At 39.1% G+C, this 26,829-nt stretch overlaps 1 protein-coding gene across 11 annotated transcripts in view; it reads right to left on the minus strand.

Moving 5' to 3' along the window:
- Positions 1–26,172, minus strand: part of LOC145454340 (uncharacterized) — a 49,244-nt gene extending 23,072 nt beyond the window's left edge. For 4 of the 11 annotated variants that reach the window (XM_080332335.1, XM_080332341.1, XM_080332334.1 and 1 more), the window contains exons 1-7: positions 25,967–26,171; positions 24,938–25,000; positions 22,228–22,283; positions 21,472–21,528; positions 15,381–15,493; positions 14,246–14,274; positions 12,271–12,289 (exon numbers count right to left, since the gene is read on the minus strand). In XM_080332335.1, coding sequence (XP_080188461.1) covers positions 12,271–12,289; positions 14,246–14,274; positions 15,381–15,493; positions 21,472–21,528; positions 22,228–22,283; positions 24,938–25,000; positions 25,967–26,053 — 424 coding nt within the window. In that variant the 5' untranslated portion in view covers positions 26,054–26,171. Of the gene's footprint in view, positions 1–442; positions 2,908–12,270; positions 12,290–14,245; positions 14,275–15,380; positions 15,494–20,772; positions 21,199–21,471; positions 21,529–22,227; positions 22,284–24,937; positions 25,001–25,966 lie in introns of those variants that run through there. The other 7 variants (XM_080332340.1, XM_080332337.1, XM_080332332.1 and 4 more) reach the window with 4 other exon arrangements.
- Positions 26,173–26,829: the final 657 nt, after the last annotated feature.

A 26,829-nucleotide genomic window follows, 5' to 3' on the forward strand; every position in this document is an offset into this window, starting at 1 on the left:
TGTGATATTTGGGGTTCTGATGACTAAAAAAAGGTCATCAACACGGACCAGTCAAATCATTGTTCATTGGTCAGCCCCAGACGCAGATGACTAAAAAGTTCATCACTTATCATGTTTGGCCCAACCTTAATATCACTTTTCTAATTCATCGGCTTCCGAAATGCTACTCAGTTTTTTGTTATATATCAACAGTAACTCTCTTTGCATCATTTTCTCATGGCACCCCTGATCAGTATAATGACACTCCCGTTAAGAACCACTGTTCTAAACCCATAAATAATCAATGCCAATCGCTACAACACAAGTGTGGCCCTCAGAGAACTTGATCCCAAAAAGAGAATAAACCTGTTCATCAGAAAGGTTTGGATTAAAAACAAGCGGAATTGGAACACTCGAGAACTTTGAGAACCAAAGCCGTCTACGAAGGTCAAGTTATATGTACCTCGGTCCCATTTATGAAAACCAGGAGTCACCGAGGAATGCCGTCTTTCTTTAGGCTGCGGAATGGTGCGTGGCAGTTGTACTGGCAGCTGGCTGCCAAAAGACATTGGAGGATTGCCGGGTCTGTTTCGCCTAGGAGACACCGGCGGCGCCCGCTGGTCGGGCATTTTGTTCTGATTCAAAACATTGCCGAGCTGGGCCGAGATACGGCCAGTGTCGGATTGCGACTGGAACTGGTTAACTCCGTTCATTGTCAAATAAAGTTCGTCAGCTTCACAGTACACCTCGGAGTCATCGTGGGCGTACCCAGATCCATGGTTGGTGAAACGGTTGTGATATCCTGACATGCTGGCTCGCTAAGTCCTAAGTCTCTTTGACAATGCAGCTATACCAATGGTTTACACACGGATTACGTATGCGACATTTTAAAGATTTCAATCTGAAATTATAATATACCATATGCCGATGAAACATTACCAAATATTTATGTTTATACCAGATGTGGTCAGCAGTCCTACTCAAGCAGCAGTGATGACCGAAAAAAAATCAAGCGAAAGTAGAATGTCAGATACCTCAAAAGTACTCAAATAGTCCCGTAGTTTGAGAAACCACATCTGGTCGTGGCGTTGAATGATTTTAGTCAATTGGCGGTGGCTACTTTCGAATTGAAAGCTCCCTCAGCGGCCATCGCTGCTGACACAAAGTGACTAGCTTTGAATAAAGTGTTTTTCCGTGATACAGGATGTATTTTATTCGGTTGACCTGACATTGTCACTTGTAAAAGTGATGCAAACCTGTCCATAAATTTGGCTGCTTGACACTTTACAAAATCCAAATGGTTTGAAAGGAGTTTGGTTTCAACAACCGTTACGTAAAAGTGGAAGTAACATAAGCGCATCATCCATTTGTGTAAGTCGTAAGCTTTGCAGAGTAGAGGTAGGCTACTTTGTTACTGACCACATTTGGTGGTTACCACCAATCCTAACGGCGTAGATACACATAGCAGTATGAAGTTCTGTCAAGTGTGGCTACATACATATGAATCAGTACCTTGTTCAACGACAATGCTAGTTATTGAATCACTAGTGATTTACTGGTCTAAAACATAGGCACGTGGAAGGCTTCAAGCCTGGACAACACAACTTTCAATGTTCAGTGTTCACATTTCGACGATCACATTGTGAATTCCATTCCAACATAAGAACAACAGATCGTGAACACTGTTTCAATGATCTCAGATTGCACACCCATCAAGTATCATTTTATCTAAAACTAACCAATCCTAAATTCCTGTTCTATGAACACAATATATTCATCCGGCTACCTTATCAAAACACTTCAACGATTTGATTGGACACCTTCCCGACTCTGTAATGTTGCAAATTTTGTGACGATATGACATGGTAGAATTAGAATGACTGAAACGATCTACTAAACTGAAACTGCAATAAGGATAGGATTTTCCAATTACTCATTACAATACGTTATTGCTCGTTTGTTATACCTAAGAACAACGGAGTCAAGACTACATAAACAATGGCAGTCAGTATATCAAATTCATCGACCCTTACATTTTCGCTGCACCTAGTTAGATTAGGAATCCCACAACTCAAACACAACAAATGAGATGACAAGGCATCAGTCTTAACCAAGGATAAGGAAGTAAAACAAATAGGCCAGGCCACGCTCTCATGAGCATATTCAATCCTTTAAATGAGTGCAGCGACCATTCAGTGAGTCAGTTTGATGAACAGTTATTTAGAACAAACAAGGATTAATCATCTTCCTGTATGGTGTGGGCATGGGCAATGGGCATTGAAGTATATTGGGTATTCCAACAGCATATAATCCAAATTGTCTACTCGAAAAATAGGCTGGTTATATGGTTTCATCAGACTGCAATACCCAAAAGACCTAATAGAACCTAACTGCCTTACTATAAACAAATAAAAGAACGGTGCATGCAACCTTTGTAATGGAAGAAAATTGGCATTATTTGACGTAGGTTTAGTCATCATAACCCTTGTTTCGACTGGCTAATGAGCTGTGCGTTTTCACAAAAGTGTCTGACTACTGAGCTAAAAAACAATATGTAATGATATGACACAACAATGCCATACATAGCAACAGTCACTTCAGTTTGGTAGACTTGATGACTGGACTCTTTGAGCATGGTATTACCACCAATTCGGATTCCTCCCAGGTTCATCTGGTATGATGGACGATATATATACATCATATATTTTATCTGGCACTCAACTTTCAGATATTTCAAATCAATCGATAAAATAGAGAGCAGAATCTTCTAAGAAGCAACTACACTACTACCCCAGAGTAGTGATTCGACCGGCTGATAGTATACCATACATTACTCAAAGTATATATAAAGGATATAAAGACGGCTATATGAGTTTAGGATTGTTGATATAAAATCTAGGAACAGGAATGATCGTTTGTATTTTTGTCCTCGACTTTCTTTTTTGTGCAATGTTCCTTTCAATTCTGTGCTACTTACTGACATTACTCCTGACGAGTGTCAGCCGAAAGTATTCCGGTTCATTTCAATATGAATATATTCCATCATATATTGAAGTCGATTGCCTCCAACGGTCTCTTTCATGTAGGAATTTTATCATTAATAGATAGCCTATATCACACACATTTTTGCCTTTTCTTGCCCAGTAGCATTAATCATACTTTCATCTCAAATCGAAATGCCAAAATATTCAAAATGTCACGGAAAATGTTGCCCTATGTCACGGGACGCTATAAAAATAATGTTACCAGTCGAAAATTGCAATATCAACCGAGTACTAGTATTATGTATAATGGATTATTTTCAATCTCTCTGACCAACAATTGTGCTGAAATTTTATAGGCGCAAGTGCACGTAGTGTTATTATTGTGCTTGGCCTATGTGAAAGGCATGCACGATGGAAACAACAAACTATTCCTGCAAATGATCAAGACATTCATTTAGCGATGCAGCAATAAGGTCCTGCATTTTCCCTCGTAAGTATCAAATATCCGAAATTGACTACTGCAAAGCTAGTATCTACCATTCAGCATACCAAGAGACACCAGAAAATGTCTGTATCCTACAATGTCAACCAATCCTGTCAAGAACAAGAGCATACTGACTGGGATCAATAGCGGAAAAATTTCTACAGCAAAAAAACCTCAATTGCTGTAATAAGTATTTGATCCGGCAAAATAAATACAGGGCATCTTTTGTATTCACTAATTTACAGCAGGAATTTTCACTGCTGAATAAACATTATGCTTGGAATTTGTCTCAGCAAAAGGGAAAGTAAATATCGCATGGATGCTGCTACACTCTTAATGTTACCAATACTGATGACCAGCCAACAAGATATATACACAAGAAGATTCAAATATGCAATAGTGAAATATTTGCTCAGGTAAACGAGCATATGATGGCGGTGATACAATGGGTCAATTTCATGTCCAAGATCATCTAAATACCATGAATAACCAAATTACTGACGACAAAGCTCATGAAAACAGCTGGTGTCAAATTTCAAAGCGCTGTAACTGTGAATTTCGTTACACATTTATTGTAATGAATATTGTATTTATTGTAATGAACAAATTATCACACACAACAGAGGGGCACCATCTGGTTCGATTAACATTTAAACCTCGTTTGCGCATCAAAAAAGATTTGCCGCTGCTCGATAGTAGGTGATATCAACCAGAGCATTACCATTAAGTCTCAACGAATTGCTCTGATGTGACTGATTTACATCCACATTTTCATGGCAGTGCAAGAAGATACTTCTCAAACAACTCTATAGTTTCCTGCTGAATTGCATTGTCATCAATCTTTTTATTTACTTACATTTCCAGTGATTTCTCGAAATAACTGAGTTAAGATAAATATATCGGTACACCATTAGAATATTGTGTAGCGATAATTTGCCAAATAAAACATACAATGGTATTAAATCCATCAAAATGAAGAAAATTATTGGTTTTTCATTTATACAACACCTCGAATGTTTATAGTCCTACAGATCATTTCCTATGATTCATATACAGTCACCGAAGTTGCAATTATTACCCAACTAAATTTTAACATTTATTTACAGCTATGATTACAAATCACCAGTAGGACTGCGGTTCTGCTCCAAAACCTGGACCTACCAGATTAGTGGAAGACTACATTCTCAAACTAAATTAGATGTAAAAATACACACAAGTGCTAGGCTACATATGTCTGCATAATCTTTTTCGACAGATCCACAACATTACCAAACTACTCAGCTTCACCGCCGCCTTGAAGGAAACTGCAACATACGGTACTGAAACCAAACGGCTAAAATAAGATGTCAGCACAACGGTTGACTAATCTCGTGTCCAGAAACCTAGTTGAAGTCACACGGTGCGCAACTGACTCATGTTTCAACATCCTTGTTTCATGTTTCGAATAAGGGCTCTTCATCATGCAGAAGTAATTGTCAGCAATCAAGTTACCGGGAAATCAGGGATGTTCAGTAGTGAAGCACTTCTACTCTTTGGGAGTACTTGAATAGGGCTTGTCCACTGTTACTACTTACACCAAGCACTTTCTTCATACTACCTTCACTTACAGGAACATCAGAATTTGGTTTACCGCATTTACTGACGTTCGCTCCTGATGAGAGTCAGTCGAAAGTAGCGTTGGGACCCCGGGAAATCCCGATCCCGGGATCCCGGGATTTGAAGCAATCCCGATCCCGGGATTAATCGCAATGAAATCCCGGGATTCGTGAACAGTTTCTACCAAGGCTTACGTAGCGCCATGTCTCTTATTTTGGAAAATAAAGCAGTGTTACAAACTCGGCTGATTGTCTAAAACAATTCACAATTACGTGATGTTAAAACCAACTATGGCATAGCAATGAACTGCACAATCACTTCCGTCGTAGTCTACGGATAAGTATCGGGGCGTTGCAAAGACGGTGCTGTGGAGGTGAAATACAGGTCGGGATAATAGCGAATTTCGAAGATGTCAGTGCGAAGAAAAAATCAGATGTGTGACAAAACTTTTTGTCTTGCAAATCTACAGAAAAAGCCAAATGCAACTTGTGTCAAGACGTTTTGAAAGCTTCAGGGTGTAGAACAGCTGTTCACAACGTGGGCGATATCGCCCCATAGTGGGCGATTTTGAGAAGCGAGGGGGCGATTGGGGGGCGAAAATGTTAGAACGTTCAATGAGATATATTTAATCCACAAGGCCAAAAAATGCACGTGAAGATGGCTTATTCTGCATAGGACGACAAAGTTGACTAAAAATCGACCGGTTTTTCGAGCACCTACTCGGAAAAATTACCTTTTTATTTTCTCAATTTTTCGGCGATCAAAGATAGGTGAAGAAATTTTCCGTTTATATGTCCTCTTCTTCGGATCCGTAAATATGGGGCGATAGGGGATGGGGGGCGAAAATTTGTGTCGAGCTTGATAAGGGGACGTTGAGTCGAAAAAGGTTGGGATCCACTGGTATAGCACAAAGGGACTGGTAACGCATTTGAGGTCCGTACACATGATAGTAATTAAATCACCCATGACTCAATCGGGCACGTCAAAGAAAGATCAGTCAAAATTGAAGATGAGGAAGATCAGTTGCTTTATAAATCGTATAATCCTCGGTCCGGTGAACTTCCTAGCCAGTTAACGGCTGTGGACGGGCTAGCATGTAAACAAATTGCTCCAAAGAGAGCAAATTCGTCGGGCCTTCAAGGCTGACGGCTATGAGTTGCCAAGATGTCACAAACGGGTTCGGGACTTCGTGATCGAGCACAGCAAAAAACTCGCAAGTGTGTGGAAGAAGAGCTTATGGCAATGTGGCGGAATGATGGACGTTTTTCGATCACGTTGGACAAGTCAACTCCTACACGAACAGGCGGTACATGAATTTAAACGCTAATTATCCGGGTGGCTTTCGATCTCTGGGTTTCATTCGTATTCACGGGAGCATGTTTTTGCGTCAATATTACGAGGAATAAATGTTGCTTGTGTAGCTTGTATGTGCATTTTGCTACTTTGCTAATCCCGGGAAATCCCGGGATTGAGAAGCGAAAATCCCGGGATATCCCGATCCCGGGATTTGAAATTTGATCCCGAAGTCCCAACCCTAGTCGAAAGCCTTCAAGTGGAATAAATTTGGCAATATAAGGATATTGCTTGTTGCAAGTCAAGTAAGATGTCGTGTTTGGATACACTTGTATCCAATCCATGACCATTATTGTTATGACAACCGGGAAAAACATTCATAATATTGTATTAGTTGCGAAGACGCAGGGGTGATTATAACTAAATCACCATTATAGTTCAATTGAGGAAAAGTATCTTTTGAGTCAGAACTTGAACAGCAGTGCGGCCACAGATTCTGTGTGAACTGTTATATTATCCATGTAATAATGGTTTCTCACTGGTGTTTTTCGCTTCTGTGAATAACTACTTTTCGGTCCAATTTACCATAAAATTCTGAACTCCGTGTGCACGTTTTTGCCTACTTGGAATTTGGTATTACTGTCAATGCCTTGTTCCTAGTGGTGGCTAGATTAAAATCTCATCAAGGCCGTCGGATAGTAATAATGTGGCCTATCAACATGTTTGAAATTTCCTATTTTGAGGGATTATTTATGGAGGTAATTCTTATTAAAAATCTGAACATTTATTAGAAATGTGCTTGATAATACCCTACATGCATTCTTCAATCTACTAAGAGTTGCTACACGGGCCGGATGAAATCGTCTGACGGGCCAGATGCGGCCAACAGGCCAGATGTTTGACACCTCTAATCGAGAAATAATGCGAATTCCTGTCCCACCCGACTTATTTAAACAACTAACTTGAGTAATCATACAGTTTGCTTATGAACATAATCTTGTTTCGCATGCATTAATAGACACAAATAGTCCTCATTGGGAATTACAACACACACTAAGTGTTGTAGTTGATACATTGAACCTTATCAAATTTAATAAATATCATTCTACCAGATGCTGAGATTTTGCAGCACACATGATAGAAAGGGTCAAATTCTATATTACTGATAGTAGGGAATTAGTTCGGTTAAATTTATTAGCAGTTTTTATCAGTTCAATGCACAACAAAAATTGCGATACAGTGAAAAGACGGGAAGGTGTCGAAACGACTTGCAGAAGTCTTTGAAATCAGACACCCACCTTGGCCTAGGCGATGTAAAGAGGAGGCATGCACTCTGAATGAAAAATAAAAAAGATAATATAAAAAAGCAAGCGACAAAAATGAGGTGGCATGACTGGCATGTCACTGAAGGCGAGATTGATAGGTATGTAATTTAGTAGAAATTGCTTGCATTTCGACGTGAATGTGGACATGCTCGTCGACTGCCGGATAGCCGGCGGGATACTGTTCCACACATCAGGTCAGGCACATTTGATAGAGCCATGATCTTTTAGGTCGATCATATGAGAATTGGATGACGTGCTTGTGCGCTTTTGATTCCGAGGTAAAGAAGTCATTGAAATATTCGGGGCGATGACCGCAGTGGAACTGATACATAAACTTGGCGATTTCTAGTTTCCGCATATCTTTTATGTTTAGGACACCAAATCTCTTCAGCAGCGACTTTTTGGATGGACAACCAGGCCCCTATGGGGCCCTAACTATGATATGGAGTATTTTATGTTATAGTTTTTGCAGTGGCTCGAGTGCAGTTATACTGGCGGACCCCCGACAGACGATGCCATATTGTAACTTTGAATTCTTGATTGGATTGGACTTTGATTGGCAGCGTCTAAGGCCGTAGAACAGGCCGCACTTCGGTGATAATTTAGTGTCCAGGGAGTGAATGTGACTCTTCCAGGACATATCCGAGTCCAGTGAAACCCTGAGGTATTTGGCATTTTTCGAGTTGGAAATGGGCTGACCGGCGATGTTAACGGTTGTGTTCAATAATGTCTTTTAAATGAAAGAAAAGTTATATGCGCTAAATAGAAAGGACAGAAGGCAGGCTTTTTCCTCATGGGCTCAAGGAAATATTGTATACGAGACACAACTAGGTAAGAATTCTGTCCAACATGGCCCATCATTACAAGGTTTGGCAGGAATAAGAATCTTGAAGGCCACACGATACAACAGCATTTTGCCAGAAGTAGTCACAAAAGCTACTGTTTTATTAATAGCCTTTACAAATACACCAATTGTCAGATATGGTAACAGAAATATTTATAGATCTTCTTGGAGGTACAGAACTTCAATATACAATTAAATGGTAATGGTACATTCATATTGAATGAACCCAAATATTTTCGGCTGACACTCGTCAGGGGGAATCGTCAGCAACTAGTCCTATAGTTTATGTCAGCGGTTCCTAACCTTTTTCAGTGTCAGGGCCAAATTTAGAATTTCAGAGTACGGTTGGAGCTGCACGAATATACTCATTAAGTATAGCAAAAATTATAATGAAAGGTTACCATGCGTCCTCTTTTAAGAGGATTTGTCCTCTTTTTTGACTTTTTTTAAAGTGTCCTCGGAGGACGCCCAAATGTCCTTTTTTGAGATTTTGTCCTCTTTTATGAGAATGTTGGTTAAATACAGGGACAAAATTGACTGAGATACAGTGAATCACCACTGAAGTAACGCTTCGGTGGGTATTTCGCAAGCTGAGCCGGAAAGTTGACCTTTTTATTTCAGTCAACCGACCACGAAGTGGGGAAAATTTACCATTTTTTCAGGAGTTTCAACCAGTTTTTCAAGTCTGAAAATTTTGAAAAAGTGTCCTCTTTTCAGATTTCCAAGATATGGTAACCCTATTATGAAGCATCAAAAGCACGTACCAACTTGACCAAATGACTGATTAAGCTATTGCAGCTTTATAGAATTTGTGACTGCTTTAGAGCAATAAAAAGTTGACAAAATAGAGGAAAATCGAGGAGAACTGGAAGCCTGCTGCTGGGTTTTGCCTCAACCGTAGATTTCTAACATAAGGATTGATGCGCAGCACATGGCACACGGTTTAAACGCCGAGAGGCCTACTGCTGAGCCCAGTAAAAGCAGCATAATTGGTTGTCCTGAAACTGGCGATCCGAGCGTCCATATTTAATATGTCTAATATGTCTGGTCTTAAACCAGTGGTTCCCAACCTATTGTATGCGTACCACTAGTGGTAGCCTACGAGAAGGTATTCCAGGTGGTACGTGAGTAGATTCTTTTTTTTTTCTCGATCGAAGGAAGTTATTATATCAGGTGGGCTTGTTTTTAAGTTTTTTGAAGTCGTCATGGGTAGGGGCAGTCCCATCAATGACGGCGCACGGGGAAGAGATCTAGTCGTAAAGCATTATGATTCTTACCTAACCAAATTCTGTTTTAATATATTTGACCACTAGAAATTTCAAATGGATCCACTACAGAAATCATAAACTGCGCCTTAAAATGGGCAGTTCATTTTCTGTTTCGCTGCCTTCGGCTGCTCAACACAGTGGAAACATTTTTGACCGTTTTTGGGAACGCGTAACTCATGTAGGTGGTACGCGAGCACTGAATAAAATCTCGAAATGGTACGTGGGTGGAAAAAGGTTGGAAACCACTGTCTTAATCGAAAGCAAGTGTCGTGCTGATTCAGAAAATACAGAGTTAAATATGGCCAAGGCAATGAAACGAACCCAAAATAGCTTTAAATATGACAATTTGCATAGTCCCAACCCAAAATAGCTTTAAATATGACAATTTGCATAGTCCCAAACAATCGCTCGACGCCATTGGTCATTGTTATGGTCATTGTGTTGCCGCGTTCCCATTGTTCAGAACGATCAACCTTCGGCGGCTATTTCGGAGTAGTTTTATTGCCCTGGCCAGATTTCAGTTCGTAGCAGATTTTCAGAATCAGAGCGGCACTAGCTTTCGATAAAGACCGGACATATCAAATTATTCGGACGCTTGGGTCGCAAGCTATAGGACTACCGATTATGCTGCTTTTAGCCGGCTCAGCAGTACACCTCTTCGTAGATTAGTTATCAATACCTATATCTATAGCTACTGCTCGTTCAACTGTAAAGTTAGGGCACATTGCATTGAAACAGTAGTGACGTAACGATAGTAGTCTACTCCCAACTTTCCTGCAATCCTAATTAAAAACTCCAGACGCCAAGCCAAGCAAGAGTATTTTATAAGTATAAATTTCATTTTATATCATAAATCGATTTCTTAATATCTTGTGGGGGCCGCAAGAAGGCTAGCTGGGTGCTGTATGCGGCCCTCGGGGCCGCGGTTGGGAATCACTGGTTTAAATGACCACGACCTGACATATCGATCTCGACGTATGTCACCTTTTTTTAGCCCCGTCCTTTTGTATTATCTTCTTTTACTTTTTACATAGCCTAGGCCAGGTGGGTGTCTGATTTCGACGACTACTCCAAGTTGTTTTGACACATTCCTATCTTTCATTGTATCGGAGTCTTGTGGTGTATTGAAATGATGAAAATGTTAGCAATGAATTGAATTGAATAGAAGAGAATTGGGAAGAAAATTGTGTATCAACAATCCTATTCAAATCATCCAACATGGTAAGCAATGTAATGCGATGCAATGTAACATTTGGGCATAATTTCCACATGTTACAATTACATTATTCTTGCAAAAGCACAGTGTGAGCGGCATGACCTCATTGCTAGTACCTAGTAAGCCTATCAACATCTGAACATCACATGCCAGTTGGGCTACCAAGTGACTTCTTCAACACAATAAGTGAATCATAAAACAATCTAGACCTACGAAACAATTGCAGCCTCTGCGGCGCAATATCACCACCTACCGTTCGACCATATGTGCTGAGTCAAGGCAAATTATTGACAGCTATCATATTTAGACGTCACCCTGACAATGGTACCAAGCAATAATGCAGTGTAACTTACTCGAGGTACGAGCCCGCACATTTAAAAAATTAAATCAAAGTTAGAGTTTAGACTCGGAATACCACTGAGTGACTATTGCGCAATGGGATTTTAAAACACAGACGGAGGTTTCAAAACAGCGCATATTATCGCCTATTAAATTCAAAATGTAATTAGCTGATAGGGCACAATATGGATGCCAGTGAGTGTAGGCATAGGCCTACCTTTACCAACAATTATTTGGAAGATATACTGTGCCATGCCAGGTAATTTATTTGTACGGTACACGTTGCGTCACCGACTTCTATTTCAAGTGTTCATGTGAATAGATATCTTATTGATTAAAAAGTGATAAAAAAATAATTATATTTATTTATTTATGACTCATCCGCTCACCACAGGTCGAAGCAACCAAATGGACAATGCAAACACTAATAATTACGCTCAAACTGGTAATCAGGCCATGACGAGGGCTGGGTGATAAATCTGACAATGATCAGCCAGTCGAGCTCGGGCCAGACTAGTTCGACTCAAGTCACGATTATTTGGTGACTCGATTTGACTCGAGTCATTGTTCAAGGCCAGAAACTGTTAGGACTGAGAAAAATTATGATAATATGAATGCGAGCCATTCTAACTAACTCGAGTTGAAAAAAAGTGGGTTGAACATGATTGAGCTCAACACTGAACAGTGAACACAATGACTTGGACTCGAGTCACAACACTATGCTAACCAATACGATTTTGCAGATAAATTTACAATGGTATTGCGTTGAAATAGTAGCCTATATATACGATTTCTAAATAACTACATAGCCTACTGTACAGTATGTGTGTAAAAAGCAATCTTCCATGTGAATTACACAAGTCGATGAAATCCTTTTAGTTACCATCTCAAGAATGCACGGGATAAAATGCAAATTGAAAATAGAAAATAACTTATACTCACTATCTGGCACAATGTAGTCCTGAAACATAACACAGAAGATGGCTTAGCATGAGTAATGTTGAAAAGTACAGGCTGGCCTGAAGTCTATTGAAAGGAGCAACGTGAAACAATAGAATGTAGCTTTTTGCTTTCACCACCAAAGCATCCCATTGCATTAGTATGGGACATGGTTGAGTAACATCCTTCGCAAGTGATAGTGGTCAGTCGTCTGATTTATATCAATCATTGACAGTGACATACCAACAACCACTGAGATCGCGCTCTAGCCAGTTGGCATCGACGTTCCGCAAATTTTTTTTGCAAAAGAGGCAAAACGTATAATAGGGGTAGATATTGCAGTCAATTAACATATGAATTTCAATTTCAATTATCCAATGAATAAGAACTTGAAACTGACACGACCAAACACTAATGTGTAATGCTATCAATGTCATGCTCGAATGCCGTGCTCACTGATCAGAGATGCCAAAGTTATTATTTTACATTCGCATTTACAAATACTCCACTACAAATAGTCTGTTAAACGTAGAATTTAGCACTGTCATGATTAGTGACATTTTCTAAGCAGCACGAGCTTTTCAAAATGATGAAATGGTGCTCACACGCATGAAGTTATCCATAATACCAAAACACATGGAAAAAATAAACTAGATTGCCATGTGGCATTAGTTTGAAAGTGATCCCAGAGCTATTAGCGCTACGTGCAACTTGAATTGATATAGCCTTACAGTGGCATTTAATAATAAATCTTCGATAAAGTATTTTGACAGCAGGGTTGTAACCATAACCAAGTCACGAGGTTCCGAGTCACAAGTCGATTTCACTTTTACAGTTTTGACTCGAGTCAAGTCGAGTCATTTTCAATTCTTCGCCAAGTCAAGTACGAGTCCAAGTCAGCGAGCAGAGGTCATGGTATTATGACTCGAGTCCGAGTCTAAGTCATTGTGTTGACTGCTCAGTTTGCAGTTGAAGTCTTGTTAAACCCACTTTTTATAACTCTGTTTAAATGATTCGCATTGATTTTCCTTACTTTTAGCAGTTTTTGGTCGCAATTTCAAGTGCCAATTACGGATAGAGGAAATCTCAATAGCGTGATTACTTTACTATTCTTCGAAATTACAGTGAAATGTTGGTCTTGGCCGTCTGAGTCTCGAGTCATATGACTTGATATGAGTCATACGCAATCACTCGACTCCAAGTCGAGTCAATATAAAGATAGAGAAAATGACTCGAGTCATCAGAAAATCGTGACTCGAGTCGTTACAACCCTGGTAAATAGAAAGATAAAGGGGGACGGCAGATGTTTTGGTGCAATAAGCTAGCTATAAACCCATACCCACAAGACATAGGCCTACCACTGGAGTACTTTTTCTCGAAAGTGAAACAAACAGAGATGAAATGAAAGCTGTGATTAGCAACATCAACATTCAACATGTTCTATTTGAGAAACATTATTTGCCTATCACCATAGAAAACACCAAGCATACATGTCACAAAGAGGTATCGCGCTATCTGAATGTAATACTAGTTCATTTGTTCTATAAAAAATTTGAAATTTAAAATAAAGAAATCCATCCCGTTTGTTATGCAATTTATGTGACCTGCAGTACACATGAAGCTCCCAGCTCCTCATTAAAGACATTGTTTTAGGAGATACGAAATGTCAGTGGCCTAGCAATGGGGTGATCAAACATTCATGCCTCAAATTTCAATGCAACTAGTTTGTTGCCATGCGGTAATACACCGGCATATAGCCTACATATACATAAAGTTACTCGGGCAGTGTATCACATTCATATTAACGATAAAATGGTCTAAAAGTGTTTGATACTCATGCATTCCAGTTAATTGTGATGATGGTCTAACAGGCAAGCCGTAAGATATGCCTTTCAACAAGCGATCGAAGAAAAGCAACATACATTTTAAAGATGTGTTCTCCATAGCTGCAATATTGAAAACAAATACCAAATCTCACCTCTCCAGGGTCTTCTTCATACTGTGGACCTGAGATAATAAAAGCACATCAGTCACTAGATAACCATTTGCTCTAACAAGTGAGCATATCTATCATAATAATCACAAGAGTGTATTGTCATTTTGTATGTGATTGCAATTCATTGCTCTTTCTCTGGACTTTGATTTACGTGAACAAATGTCGAACATTTCATGGCTACGTCAACCAGTAAGCCTACATACCGTAATTTTCCAAGTATAGTACGCCCCCATGTATAATACGCACCCTTAAAATGGCATGCAAATTCCGGGAAAAAGCCTGTACCCATGTATAGTACGCACCCTGCATTCGCAGTAAATGAATAGCTGTGTTTTAGTACACGGTTGGTGTTTTGTTTTGCGATGTCACTGTCGAACAATCATGACATAACCATCGCTAATCATTATGCAATTAACGGCATTGTCTCTAAACGATAGTAGAGAGCTGCCAAAGCCTGCGAGGCCGGCGACGCGATAGTTCGGGCCAGCGACACGACGTCTTGCGCACGAGGCCTATTACAGAATACAGATGTGATTGCTAATCATTATACAAGTAACGGTATTGCCTCTATACGATAGTAGATAGCATTCAAAGCCTGCGAGGCCGGCGACGAGACATCTTGCGCGCAAGATCAGATGCGATTGGTCAGGCCAACGGTTATGTTGTGCACACCACGCCTGTTGGAGGTGCGACTGATTACGCAAGCGATTATATTTTGCGCACCTGGCCTACCGATGAATTAGCGAGGATTGTCGCGCGCGCGTTCAGCAATCAATGAATGACCTAATTTCGCTCACGTGCAAACGGCAAACCAATTCAGCAGGAGATTGCGTGCTGTGCAGATGACTCTAGTTAATTGGCAACACGCTTTTTGCTAATTGGCAGCGCGTTACACTGATAATACCAATTACTGGGCACGATGGCTGAAAGTAATGCGCGATTGGAAACAAACATGAAGAAAGGTGTGATTTCAAGTTTTTAATCGAGGGAGATTTTTTTCAAGCGTGTTGTTCCCATGTATAATACGCACCCCCCGATTTTAGGGCAAATAATCGTGAAAATTTTGCGGATTATACATGGAAAATTACGGTACTTGACAAGTGCAATGTTCTCTCACCTGTAGGGGGTGGCAATGGTCGTCTGTGTCGGTCCAAATTTCCTCTTCCTCCTCCACCTCCTCCGAAGGAGGGCGGTGTAGCCATAGGCTGACTCCTTAATCTTTCAAAAGCACTGTTGGGATGTTGATTATACATATTGAATAATATGGCTGAAGTAAATCAAAAGAATGATTGAAGGAAAATATAACTGGAGTGGAGAGATCACAGACAACAATTCAAAATCAATCTGGTTGCATGCACTTTCACTCTAGCAATTTTAAAGGGGGCAATGAAGTATAACTATGATGTGGTCTCAAATTTAAGTTGACAGGGTGGACAACATTTTGTAAGCAGCCTTTTTCCCCATGAAGCTACCGTATTCGAACTACCTCTCTGTGATATCAAGGACATGCATCAACTTCTGGCCCACATTTCATTACTGTTGCACATTCTCAATGCGATCAAGACAACTAATGAATTTTATACGGTTGCCGGCGTATGCTATGAAGGAACTGTGTCTTACGAAAATAGTAGCTCAGTTAAGGCTAGTAGCCTATGCGTACGGTGCTGGCACTCAAAGGACGACGTAGCTTTGTAAAGCAATGCAGTTCATTCATAAGTTGTTCAAACATAGTGGAAAATTAAGAGTTATATTTGCAGTAGCAATATTGTGTTCTTAAACTAAATTCAACTCGAACTAATTTACAGGGGTGGGCAACCATTTCGGCCAAAGGGCCCCGTGAGATTTACGAACCACTGCACAGGCCACTTGAATGTTGATGAATTTTTTTTAGTCGTCTGATAGGAGCGAACCGAATTAGGTAACGTTGAAAACAATATTTATATTACTACGCAATAAAATTGATAACAATTGTGTCATGAAAACTCTGTGGGCAACTGTGCAGAGTGCATCCATGTCCTGGTCGCCCCAGACGCGAAATTTTTTCAAAGGTAATGAATGAATTCAATCAATAAATATGTTACTTGCATATATTGGGGATCGCCTCTGTATAGGCCTACCAGTTGGCTCATTTGGCAAGGACAGGAGTATTCGGTGTTTAGACATAGCAATATCTAAGGTTTCGTTGAAACTGCCTCTATCATTTTGTGGAAATGTTTCATCGCCAACGATCTCGCTACGAGCGCACAAGCGAAGCCGCATGTTGCAGAGTTGTTCTCCTAATTGCGAATATAGTTGGACTGAATTCTGTAAATTGCCTGTATTTATAATTTTCAAGAGAGGGCTGCAATACTAAATGCAAGAAATCGAGTGACAATAAATCACACAAAGTGCTAAGAAAAATTTGCTATGAAATATTCTACTTCATTGTCATATACGAAGATCTGCGATAAATGTGGCTGGCCCCTGGTTACACCAATGCGTTAGAACTGATGTTTTAGTCATCAAATTTCGTGGTCCGGCTAGTCAAAGTTGGCCTTGCAATTTTACCTGATGTTATAAGTAATTTTGAGAATGACCTCGCGGGCCACAGGTTGGCCGTCCATGCTATTATACATACGGTAGATGTTTGTTTATAATGAATTACGTTGTTTCAAGCATTTGTAACGTGGAAATTTCTGAATATTGAAAGGTCTTTTTAGCAGGAAATACTATGTTCAGGCAAGACAATGAACAGATACGCCATGACTCAGCTAGCTACAGTCAGCAGTACACAGGTTGCAGAAAACTCATACGAAGAATGATGTAAGAATGCCCATGAAACAGGCAAGAAGATAACAGCTGAAAGATGCCAACAGCATCGAATGGTGTATGAAAAAACTAGCAATGCTCAAGCCGGGAATTTGTATAAGGAGAATGAAAATACGAGCGCTCATTTCCATACCACAATCATGTTTACAAGCCGATTTGGAGTGACACTCTCCGTCAATATTTGCACTTTGAGATGTGCTGTTGGACAAATTGACTTATCACAACCAAAATCGTGAATATCATATGTTACAAGTGACCACTAGAAACAATGATATGAAGATGCCACTATAGTGGAGGGGCAAGAAAGAGTTCTACACAAGGTCATGCAGTTATTAGAATAGCATACCAAAGCCACAAGAAGTGGCAGTCTGAGTATAAAGGTCATATTAACTTCAGCACCCCGTCCAAAGACGTGTATTAGTCAATATTCAACCAACCACTTCCAAAACAAACAAAAAATACATCATCATAACTGACATACCGGTATCCTATTTCAGTACTATATTCATAAGATAAACTAAACACCATTTGTAATTGAATTTCAAGTCGCTGTAATTACCGTTGCATCCAAACACTGCCTCTGACCAGAAACATTTTCCAGCATTACCGGTAATCGTATTGGTTATTCAAGGAAGTAATATTATGAAAACAAAACCATTTTTGACTCCAGTAAATAGTGCAATCAGTAACTACGTAGCTGTATCCTACTTGCGTACAAAGAAGGGTTAATAACAAATATTCTTGAATATCGCCTAAATCTCTTCTAAGATGAGTGTATATGATCAGCAGCACATACTCAACCTAGTGTGAGAGGCAATAGACTAATCATAGCCAGCTCAACATAGAATTCAGTTTCGAAGTTCTAGCGACAGGAACGAAACTGGTTCTAATATCTTGCTATTTGTTATTGTATATAAGAGAGCTATAAACGGGATGCTGTTTTGTAATACAATTAGTCCTGGCATTTAAATGCAAGGAAGTGTGAATATTGATATAATATACCATGATAGAATGACGGCTTGCTGCTTCATTGGGTAATAACAATGCAATACCATACTATTTTGACATGGTTTGGATTTACCATCTAATGGCAAATGTGAGATAGCTGAGTCCATTCATCATACCGACCAAAACATTGCATGAAATATCGGCACATATTGGATAAAATTTGCTAATGGATCATTGAAGTCAGTTGATTACCAGATAATTCCCTTTTGAATTGTTAGCATCATATTAAAGCAGCTGGTATCAATTTTGCACCACATTGAATTACCAGGCATTTTATGACAGATGTCACAAACGATACAGAATGCTTCAAAGAGGTCGAGCCAACGCCTTGACTAAACATTACCAAACTATACCAAACTATATTATCCTCTATTCACAATATCCCATCACGTATGGAGTCAATCTGTTAACTTCCTCGTAGCTTTCCAGTAACCGTATAGTTATCGCTGCATTTAACCTAACAGTACCACATACTCTTAATATTCAGCATAAGTAATTCAAGCTATGCAATTTCGTCTCGGTATTGGGAATTTGGCGTTGCTCAGAATTACTTTTCAACGTGAGGAATCTGCGTTGTCTAAATACTCGCATAAAACATGTTATTGATATCCAGAATGGAAGTACTATGACGATAAAACAAATGATAGTTAATGATTAAAGAGTTGAGTTAACAAAGATCTGTCCCACAAAGAATGTTGCCTTTTAGACTGGCGCTTCTGACTATTTCCAAATGAAACATTAACTTCCTGTGCACAATACATAAAGCCGATACTGGAAATATGACACATAATTCATTCCATGATGGCTGTTGCTAAATAAGCGGATACTGCTAAACGTATGCATCAGCAAGACAGGAGTAGACTGTTGACCAAGCTTCATTCGCACCCACACTCGAATCAATGCACAAAAGGAAACTTCTGTTCTCGAAAAAGTCATGTCATATTCATGTCCTGATGATTTCTGATGAATCACATCGTATGCAATTCACAATCGAGCACAGTGTCAATAAAGATTGGTGATATAACTTCATTTACATGCATGGTACGCCTATATTGTCAAGACTATCGCAACATCTTACATGGTTACACATGGCTGTTTCTTTGAGTTAGCTCTAACGCATTCAATCAATTTGTATTGCATCGAAAATGAAGTTGATTTTGTGAAATGAATGATATCTTAGTACTTTCCTTCCTTCCTTCATATTCATTCATGATGAGTTATGGACACCAACACTTTCTCAGATATTGCAAGATGTGTTTCCCAGACAAATGCGAGAAAAGTTAGGTGCTAATACTGCAACTGATGGCAATTCCATAAGGACTCAAATTGCCATGCCCAATGGTGAGCAAGAGTTTTAATATAGGTATCGTACTATAGGCTATATGCGCTACCAGTATTTGGAAAAATAGAAGGAAATATTTCAGTTTCCAGTGGAAAATTGGAGTAGTGCGATATTAATTCGCAAATATAACAGAGGTAAATACCTGTGCGTAGATATAGTACCATAACAGAAGTAACATATGTTGACATAAACTGTCGTTATTGAGCATTATATCAATCACGGAAGTTATCACTGGCTATTAGAAAAACAAGTATGAAGCTGGATAGCCTTCATTTCCTGTACAAGCTACAGAAACACATTTCAGACTTTTTATAGGTTTGTATTGTTCAATTTTGTTTATGGAGCCGTTCTTATCAATGTCACAAAACTACTAATAACTTTATAGACTGAGGTATTTTGAGATGTATCCACATTAACTGATTCATTGTGCAATTCAAATTCTATTTGAACTGGGTCAAAATACTTCTTGTAAAATTCTGCCCGGCAGTTTTTAATATTGCAATAGATCTGTGTCACTTTACCATAGAATTTACAGCAGCAGGATGTGATTCAAGAAGTTACTCTTTTGTTGCATTATAGGCTACATCTTTCTGCGTTTGATAAGTTATTGTAAGTATGTGACTAACTGACTATGCTTCAGCTATAAAATCCTTTCAATATCCACCATCACCTAGCTGTAGGGACCCAAGCTGTGGAACAAAATTATGTCCAGTCCGTGTTACAACCGCAATCCTCGAATGGCCTGCCCATATTTTGTTCTTGGCAATCTTGTGATTATCTATCTGCAGCTGCATTTGTCAGGAATCCCAACTGCCTTAATACCTAAACATCAATGCTCAAAGACTTGCAGATTGACATGACTTTTTGATAAATGAACTTCAATCCATTTCAACACTTTCCTGTTTTCAGTTACGAAAGTATTTGCAAAAGCGCAAATGATATACAAATGTCAACACTTCCTAGTAAATCTGCACTGCCCTGCTTTCTATTTCGAGTTTCAGAAATCGCCCAATAATATTCTACTTTATGTCGATTTGTGAAATAATTTTGGCCCTTGAACAGCGCATAATTACACACTGCATTTTGTTAGCTCCACATTGGTGCTTCATACCCCCAAGGGGGTCCATGAACCCCTGGTTAAGAACTGCTGCTGTAGTTCAACAGTAGAATAATCTATAGCCATAAATTAATATTTATATGGGCGTTACCACGTAATTCAAAAAGCATGTATTGGCGGCCTTCAACATGCAATTCAAATTTAGGAAGTGGCCCACAAACTGGCATACCAATTATTAAATAGCATAATCACAGATCTAACTAACATAATCCATCAAGGAACTCAAGCCTGTACCTGTCACTGGGATTGATTGTAGGTCTCCTCTTTCGTCTTGAGTATGGAATGACAGGCTATAGCCTATTGAGTTTCCTTGGTTTTATAGTTATTAGGGTGTTTACCAATACTTCTGGTCCCGTGAATTTGTCTACTTTATGCACTGTCCTATTTGTGAGATAGGGCCTTCTGCTTCTGCAATTAGAAACTGTAATGCTTCAGGTATTTTACAAGCAAACAGAGATGGCAAAGAAACTACACGGGCGTTTCGAAATTCCCCAGTAGTCTATTTAACATGGACATTTAGCGTTCAGGTGGTCCTTTACGAGTGTCCGCTGGTATAGGGCCATAAAGTATGCAACTACGGTAATCGAAATCCGGCCGTAAACAGCAAAAGGTTTGAATATAATCATTATCAAAATGAATAATATCAGATAGGCTACAATGTATATGTGTGAAGCTGTATTTCTTTTTATGCACATGTAGTGCTCTGCATTACTTAGTACAAAAATCTGCTTCTGTAGGTGGCTTAAAGTGTATCAGATTTCATTGAATGTTAGTCATGTACACACACAATGCCTGCTTACAAACGGCAAAGGCTGATTACTCATAAAACAAAGCCGCTTCAACATTTACAATAGCATAACAACTTTCACATTGTAGGCTTGCTTAATTATTACACAATTACAGGGCTCAATGTGTGCTGAAAACAACCTTTACCTTCCGTTAGAAGACGGGCTGCCGTTGCGCATGCTCTCCAGAAGATTCCAAAACTTACTGAGAAAAGGAAATATTCGTTTCATTTGACTGTGTAAATGACCAAGACAATTCACAAAGGTATTGATGAATACTGAATAGTGTCGACGGACAAAAATCGACAGTGTAAAAAAGCATTATAGAAGGGCACATACCTTCGCTTTTTGGAAGCGCTGAAGCAACTTGCACCACACTTACACACGGGTTATGTATTGACACCATTTTCACTGCTATTAAACAGTCTCTAAGTCACATTGAGATAAGTGGGAAGAAAGAATTGGATAGATTGGTATACCTTGTGTCACAGAAATTGTCACAGCAACTGGTCGAGCTAGTCCCTGTAACACTAAATATCAATAACTTAAAATTCGCATCTATGTGTGACTGGATTAATTAGTCACAATAAATGCAACCGGCTGACCATACTGAAGACTCATGCCTCTGTGCTAGTGTACTCTTTCACAGTACTAACCCAATTACTTTTTCAAATCCTTTCGTTTCCTAATTCTACATGATGTAGTTTTGCCATGTCTTAGATGTCATGGGGCCTACTTTCACTTGTAAAGTTGTAATTGAGTGAGAATTAACAGTAAGACTTTTACTCATAGTCTGGTATCACTGCATTGTATGTATTAAAGAATACATTCATTTCTGGTGTCGTTATGTGCAAAAGAAGTGGTTCGCATTACATTTATGAGCACCCGGCATGCAATACGTTACCTTTGATTATTCTGGTCTCCCGGAAAGTATGTTCTGATTTGAAACTGTTTGAGTTCCTGAAAAAAATGAGTAGAATCAAAATAGATTCGGAAATTACTTTCCCGGGCGGTTTCAAGAGCCAGTCGGGTCAATATTTGCGCTTGATCTGGCCACAGTTGTAGAAGACATGTGTCTCCAGTTTTCAGTGTCTAATTTTACCTAAAAACGGTCTAAAAATTAATAATTTGCTCGTAACTTTTTTTCTGTTCATTTTTGAGACAAAGCTCTGAGGAAGTGAGATAGAAACATGCTGCTTCCGCATCTTTTAAGCCCAGAGTCAGCTTTCTAGCGTAAGCGGTCATCAATATATAGCAAAATTAGCTATTTTTAGCACGTTCGGTGAAATTGCATGACCACTAGAGGGTGCACAAGCCCGAAATTATTATAGAAACTATTTTTCTGATATTTGGCAGCACATATCAAGTGTCTGTTTTGAAATTCAAAATTTTCCATTTTTCACTCAACCCTATCGAGTCAAGTCGAGTCACCAAAAAATCTTGACACAAGTCGGACTCGAGTCAATACAATCCTTGAGTACTCAAGTAGGTTTTGTCTACTTGCACTACTTACTCAAAAGTTTGACACGTTGTTTTAATTGAAAAACGATTTTCAGCTTTTAGTGAGGCTTTTCAAGTCTTGCACCACCCCTCCATGCTATCCTGTTAATGCTGAGCGCCAAGCGGGGAATACATGGATACCAGTGTTACTAATTAAATCTTTGGTCTGACCCGGGCGGGGATTGAAGCCACGACGGACCCATCAAGAAGCCTGACGCTTCACCATTTCGCTGCCTTGTCGGCTATTTGGATGGATTTGCATCAATTTCATTATAGCAACGAGGTAATGTTGCCAGGTCATATGTGCATTAGGGCTGTTCAAAAATAACTTTTTTTCCCGGATTCCCGCCATTCACTGATTAAATTGTCAGGTTACCCTAAAAAACGCTGCACACCAAATTTGGTTCGATTCTAACAAGTATAGGACTCCGCAGATCCAATTTAAATTTTTAATTTATTATGGAAAATTGAAAAAAAAATTTTTCAAATTTTTCTGCCAACCCCATGAAATTGTTGAGCTGTCTTCAAAGACGTTGCAAAACAAATTTGAGTCAATTCCGACCAGTAGAAGCGGAGTTATGTGAGTTTTTCGTTGATAAATTGCAGATTATTCACCGATCAAGGATAATCCGAGGATTATCATCGAAAAGCTCACATAACTCCGCTTCTACTGGTCGGAATTGACTCAAATTTGTTTTGCAACGTCTTTGAAGACAGCTCAACAATTTCATGGGGTTGGCAGAAAAATTTGGAATTTTTTTTTTTAATTTTCCATAATAAATTAAAAATTTTAATTGGATCTGCGGAGTCCTATACTTGTTAGAATTGAACCAAATTTGTTGTGCAGCGTTTTTTAGGGTAACCTGACAGTTTAATCAGTGAATGGCTGGAATCCGGGAAAAAAAGTTATTTTTGAACAGCCCTAATGTGCATGCACCAAACACTGAGTCACAACTGAATTCAAATTTACAGTCACAAAGTTGCTTGGTGCCATTTGGAGTACCGTATCATCAGTGTAATTAATATAGTGCCGGGCAATTTGGCCATAAAGTCAATTCATTTCTGCAGCAAAAAATAGTGTACCAATATTAGTGCCTATCACTTTTTACAGCCATCTGCCCGAACACAAAGCCAGATTTTAACAACTTGGCTGTGAAAACGGCTAAACAGAAACCCATGTTAATTTTGAAACGACACCCATAATTGTGGCAGCAATAATCATTCTGCATTCACTGCAAAGCTGCATGTGCATCTGACATTTTCCAAAGCTTTCGCCGGCAATTCACTAACATAAGTTTGCAACGCCTCGTCTTTATCTAGCCTCCTACTTGAAAGTATTGGTATAAGTACTTTCCAGAACATTTGAATTCGACACCCAATCCGACGAGTCCTTGCATGTGTCGAAACTTCAAAATTGTTACTCCTACTTACTATTGAGTAGAAATCTATGGCGTCACCTCACCGACTCCTTTGACAGCATGAGTTCATAATGAGTTGATGGAAAAGCAAATTCTGGGATGTCAATTCACCTTTGAGAATTGCGACGAATTTCTGGTGTTCCTTGCAAGAATGCAAGTGTAGGCCTATTGCTTTGGCACGGTCTATCAATTGGAGGCGGGATTTTTAGGTCTTATTACCTCTAGAATGAGGTAGTAAAATGGCTTAAATGACATATTGACATGGCTGTAGTTTTTCGAAGACCTCTTAATTCAGTGCTCTTGTTTAATATAAACAATACCACCCTTCTCCATGAATGAACGCTGTGTGCTGATAACTATATTGCTACATTCGTAGATTTATCAATAATATCATTGATTGAAGCAGCATAGCTATAATACTATAGGCACTCTAGAGTAATTTGAGGCCTGTACTATGTCCTGTTTTGTAACAATTTTCAGAGCAATGTGTATCTTTACTGTCTGTAGAGTTTACACAAAGGACTTCGCCAATGAAAATTCTTTATTTTTATATTTCAAAGGACAATTTACGTCAAAAATGCAAATTATAACGTGCTGAACTGTGGCTGAAATTGAAATTGGTTACCGTATTCATAATTGCGTTGGAATATCGTGAAATAGATCAAATTCGCAAATATGACAAAACAACCATCTCACCAATAATTTTTGTCCATTGATATCACGTTGAATAAAACCGGCGGTATAATCTCGAAATCCAACCTGCAGGAATATGGTACATAACAATGATTAGTTTGATCATGTAAGCGAACACAAAATAAACGGTGTACCGTACGCCTATATATGCAAAATGCGATCTTATATAGAGGCTGCAGGTTGCTAGATCATCCAGTCTATATCTAAGTAAATAAATATTTATTGGTTGGCCTATATTACCATCAAATAAATTATCTCTCTTTCTCTGAAAGTTATGAATTTCGGTATTTTCAGTTAATAATCATCACTTTTACAAATGCTGTACTCGTTACGGGGCTTCTTACCAATAAGATTTCTGCAAGAGCAGCCACTGACAGCATTACCTTTGAAAAATGAGCGAAGTTACTTGAAAGTGGAGTGTAAAATATAGCTGCTCAGGGATATTTTCAGAGTTTCTCAGAGATTTTCGAGAATTTATAATAGGCTCGGACGAAGCACCATGATCATTTCAGTTCGGAAGAACTTCACATCGTGTATTCATAATGAGTTTCATGGTTATAGCAATATTTTTGGATGGTAAGATAGACTTTTGTCCGCGGTTTTGTTGTCAGTTTCAGTTAGGCCTATGTAGACAAAATTGAGTTGTATTATGACCCTACAAACTCAACAGTTGAACTAACCTTGGGTCATGGTCAAGTAGTGTGATGGCTACTCCTTGAATGACAGTCGGATTTTACTTCAAACTTTCTTGCAGAAGTAACTATCGGACATTCGCAAGTAAGTTTGGCGTGACTAAATGACTGAGCATCGAATTATGATCGATTACAGACACAGCCTCTGGGTGGCTTATTGAAATCATGGAAACCTTAACATTCCAGCACCAGCACCAGTAAGGTTATAAAAATGGTAATAATAGCTTGCCTCTACTGATGAAATGAAGCACCTCAGTATTAGTACACTAGCCCTTTATGAAATTACCAACAAAAACCAAGCCTCAAAACTATAGCAAACTCAAATACCAAATAAACTAACCTGGCACAGCCAGTTGGCTACATCCTCTACGTCGTATGTGCGCAGCTCATCGGGATGAACGCTTGATGCACATCGTCTACCACTCATACCGGAGAAGGCTGCAGGATATCGGCAAAAAACTGTGAGCCGTGATTTTATGACAATAGGAAAGTCGTAGTTCTCCAACTAACCTAAAAATAACAAATTCAAACTCTTCATTCACAACTAAAATAGCAACAAGATGGCAGCTATATTGATTGCAAGTATAATAGTTTTATGGGAGGTATTAGTATCAATATTAAGGGATGTGAGACTGGTTTCTGGTGAGACTAGCCTAAAGAGATGGATGATTCACCTCCAAATTTGCAACATTTGCAACTTTTTTTTACAACTGCCGGCAGCTTCGTAAATACTCGGAAGATATGTAAAATGTTGTTTTAAGCTGTTTGAAGGAATCTTACAGTGCAACTTTTTGCAACTTTTCTCCATTTTTTTCATTCAACAACGCCTCAAACTATTCAGACGGCATGTTTTCAGTTTTATTCAAGGGTAGAACCATATTTCATTTAACAGCTTTGGAATCCATTTTCATCAAACTCAACAACCCGGTCCTTTGTCGACAGAAAGAATTTTTGCATAATCTTAAAATCTCACACTAGTTGTTGTTGCTTAGCTTTTCGTCCGTATTTCTGTACAATTTTTATTCTGTGTTGCTGCATTGTCTCATTGTATTTGTATGTTATTCCTCACGGGCAGTACTTCTTGAAGTTGCTTGTTGCTATATACGCCGCATTGTTGCTATGGTTGAATTTCCATTCATGTTATTTATAAATTTTCATTATTGCGTCACAATTCGCCATTTGGTTTTGAATCCATCTCTGTTC

Source organism: Botryllus schlosseri, chromosome 13 (genome assembly GCF_051294905.1).
Source record: "Botryllus schlosseri isolate E-star chromosome 13, Bs_hap1, whole genome shotgun sequence".
NCBI lineage: Eukaryota > Metazoa > Chordata > Ascidiacea > Stolidobranchia > Styelidae > Botryllus > Botryllus schlosseri.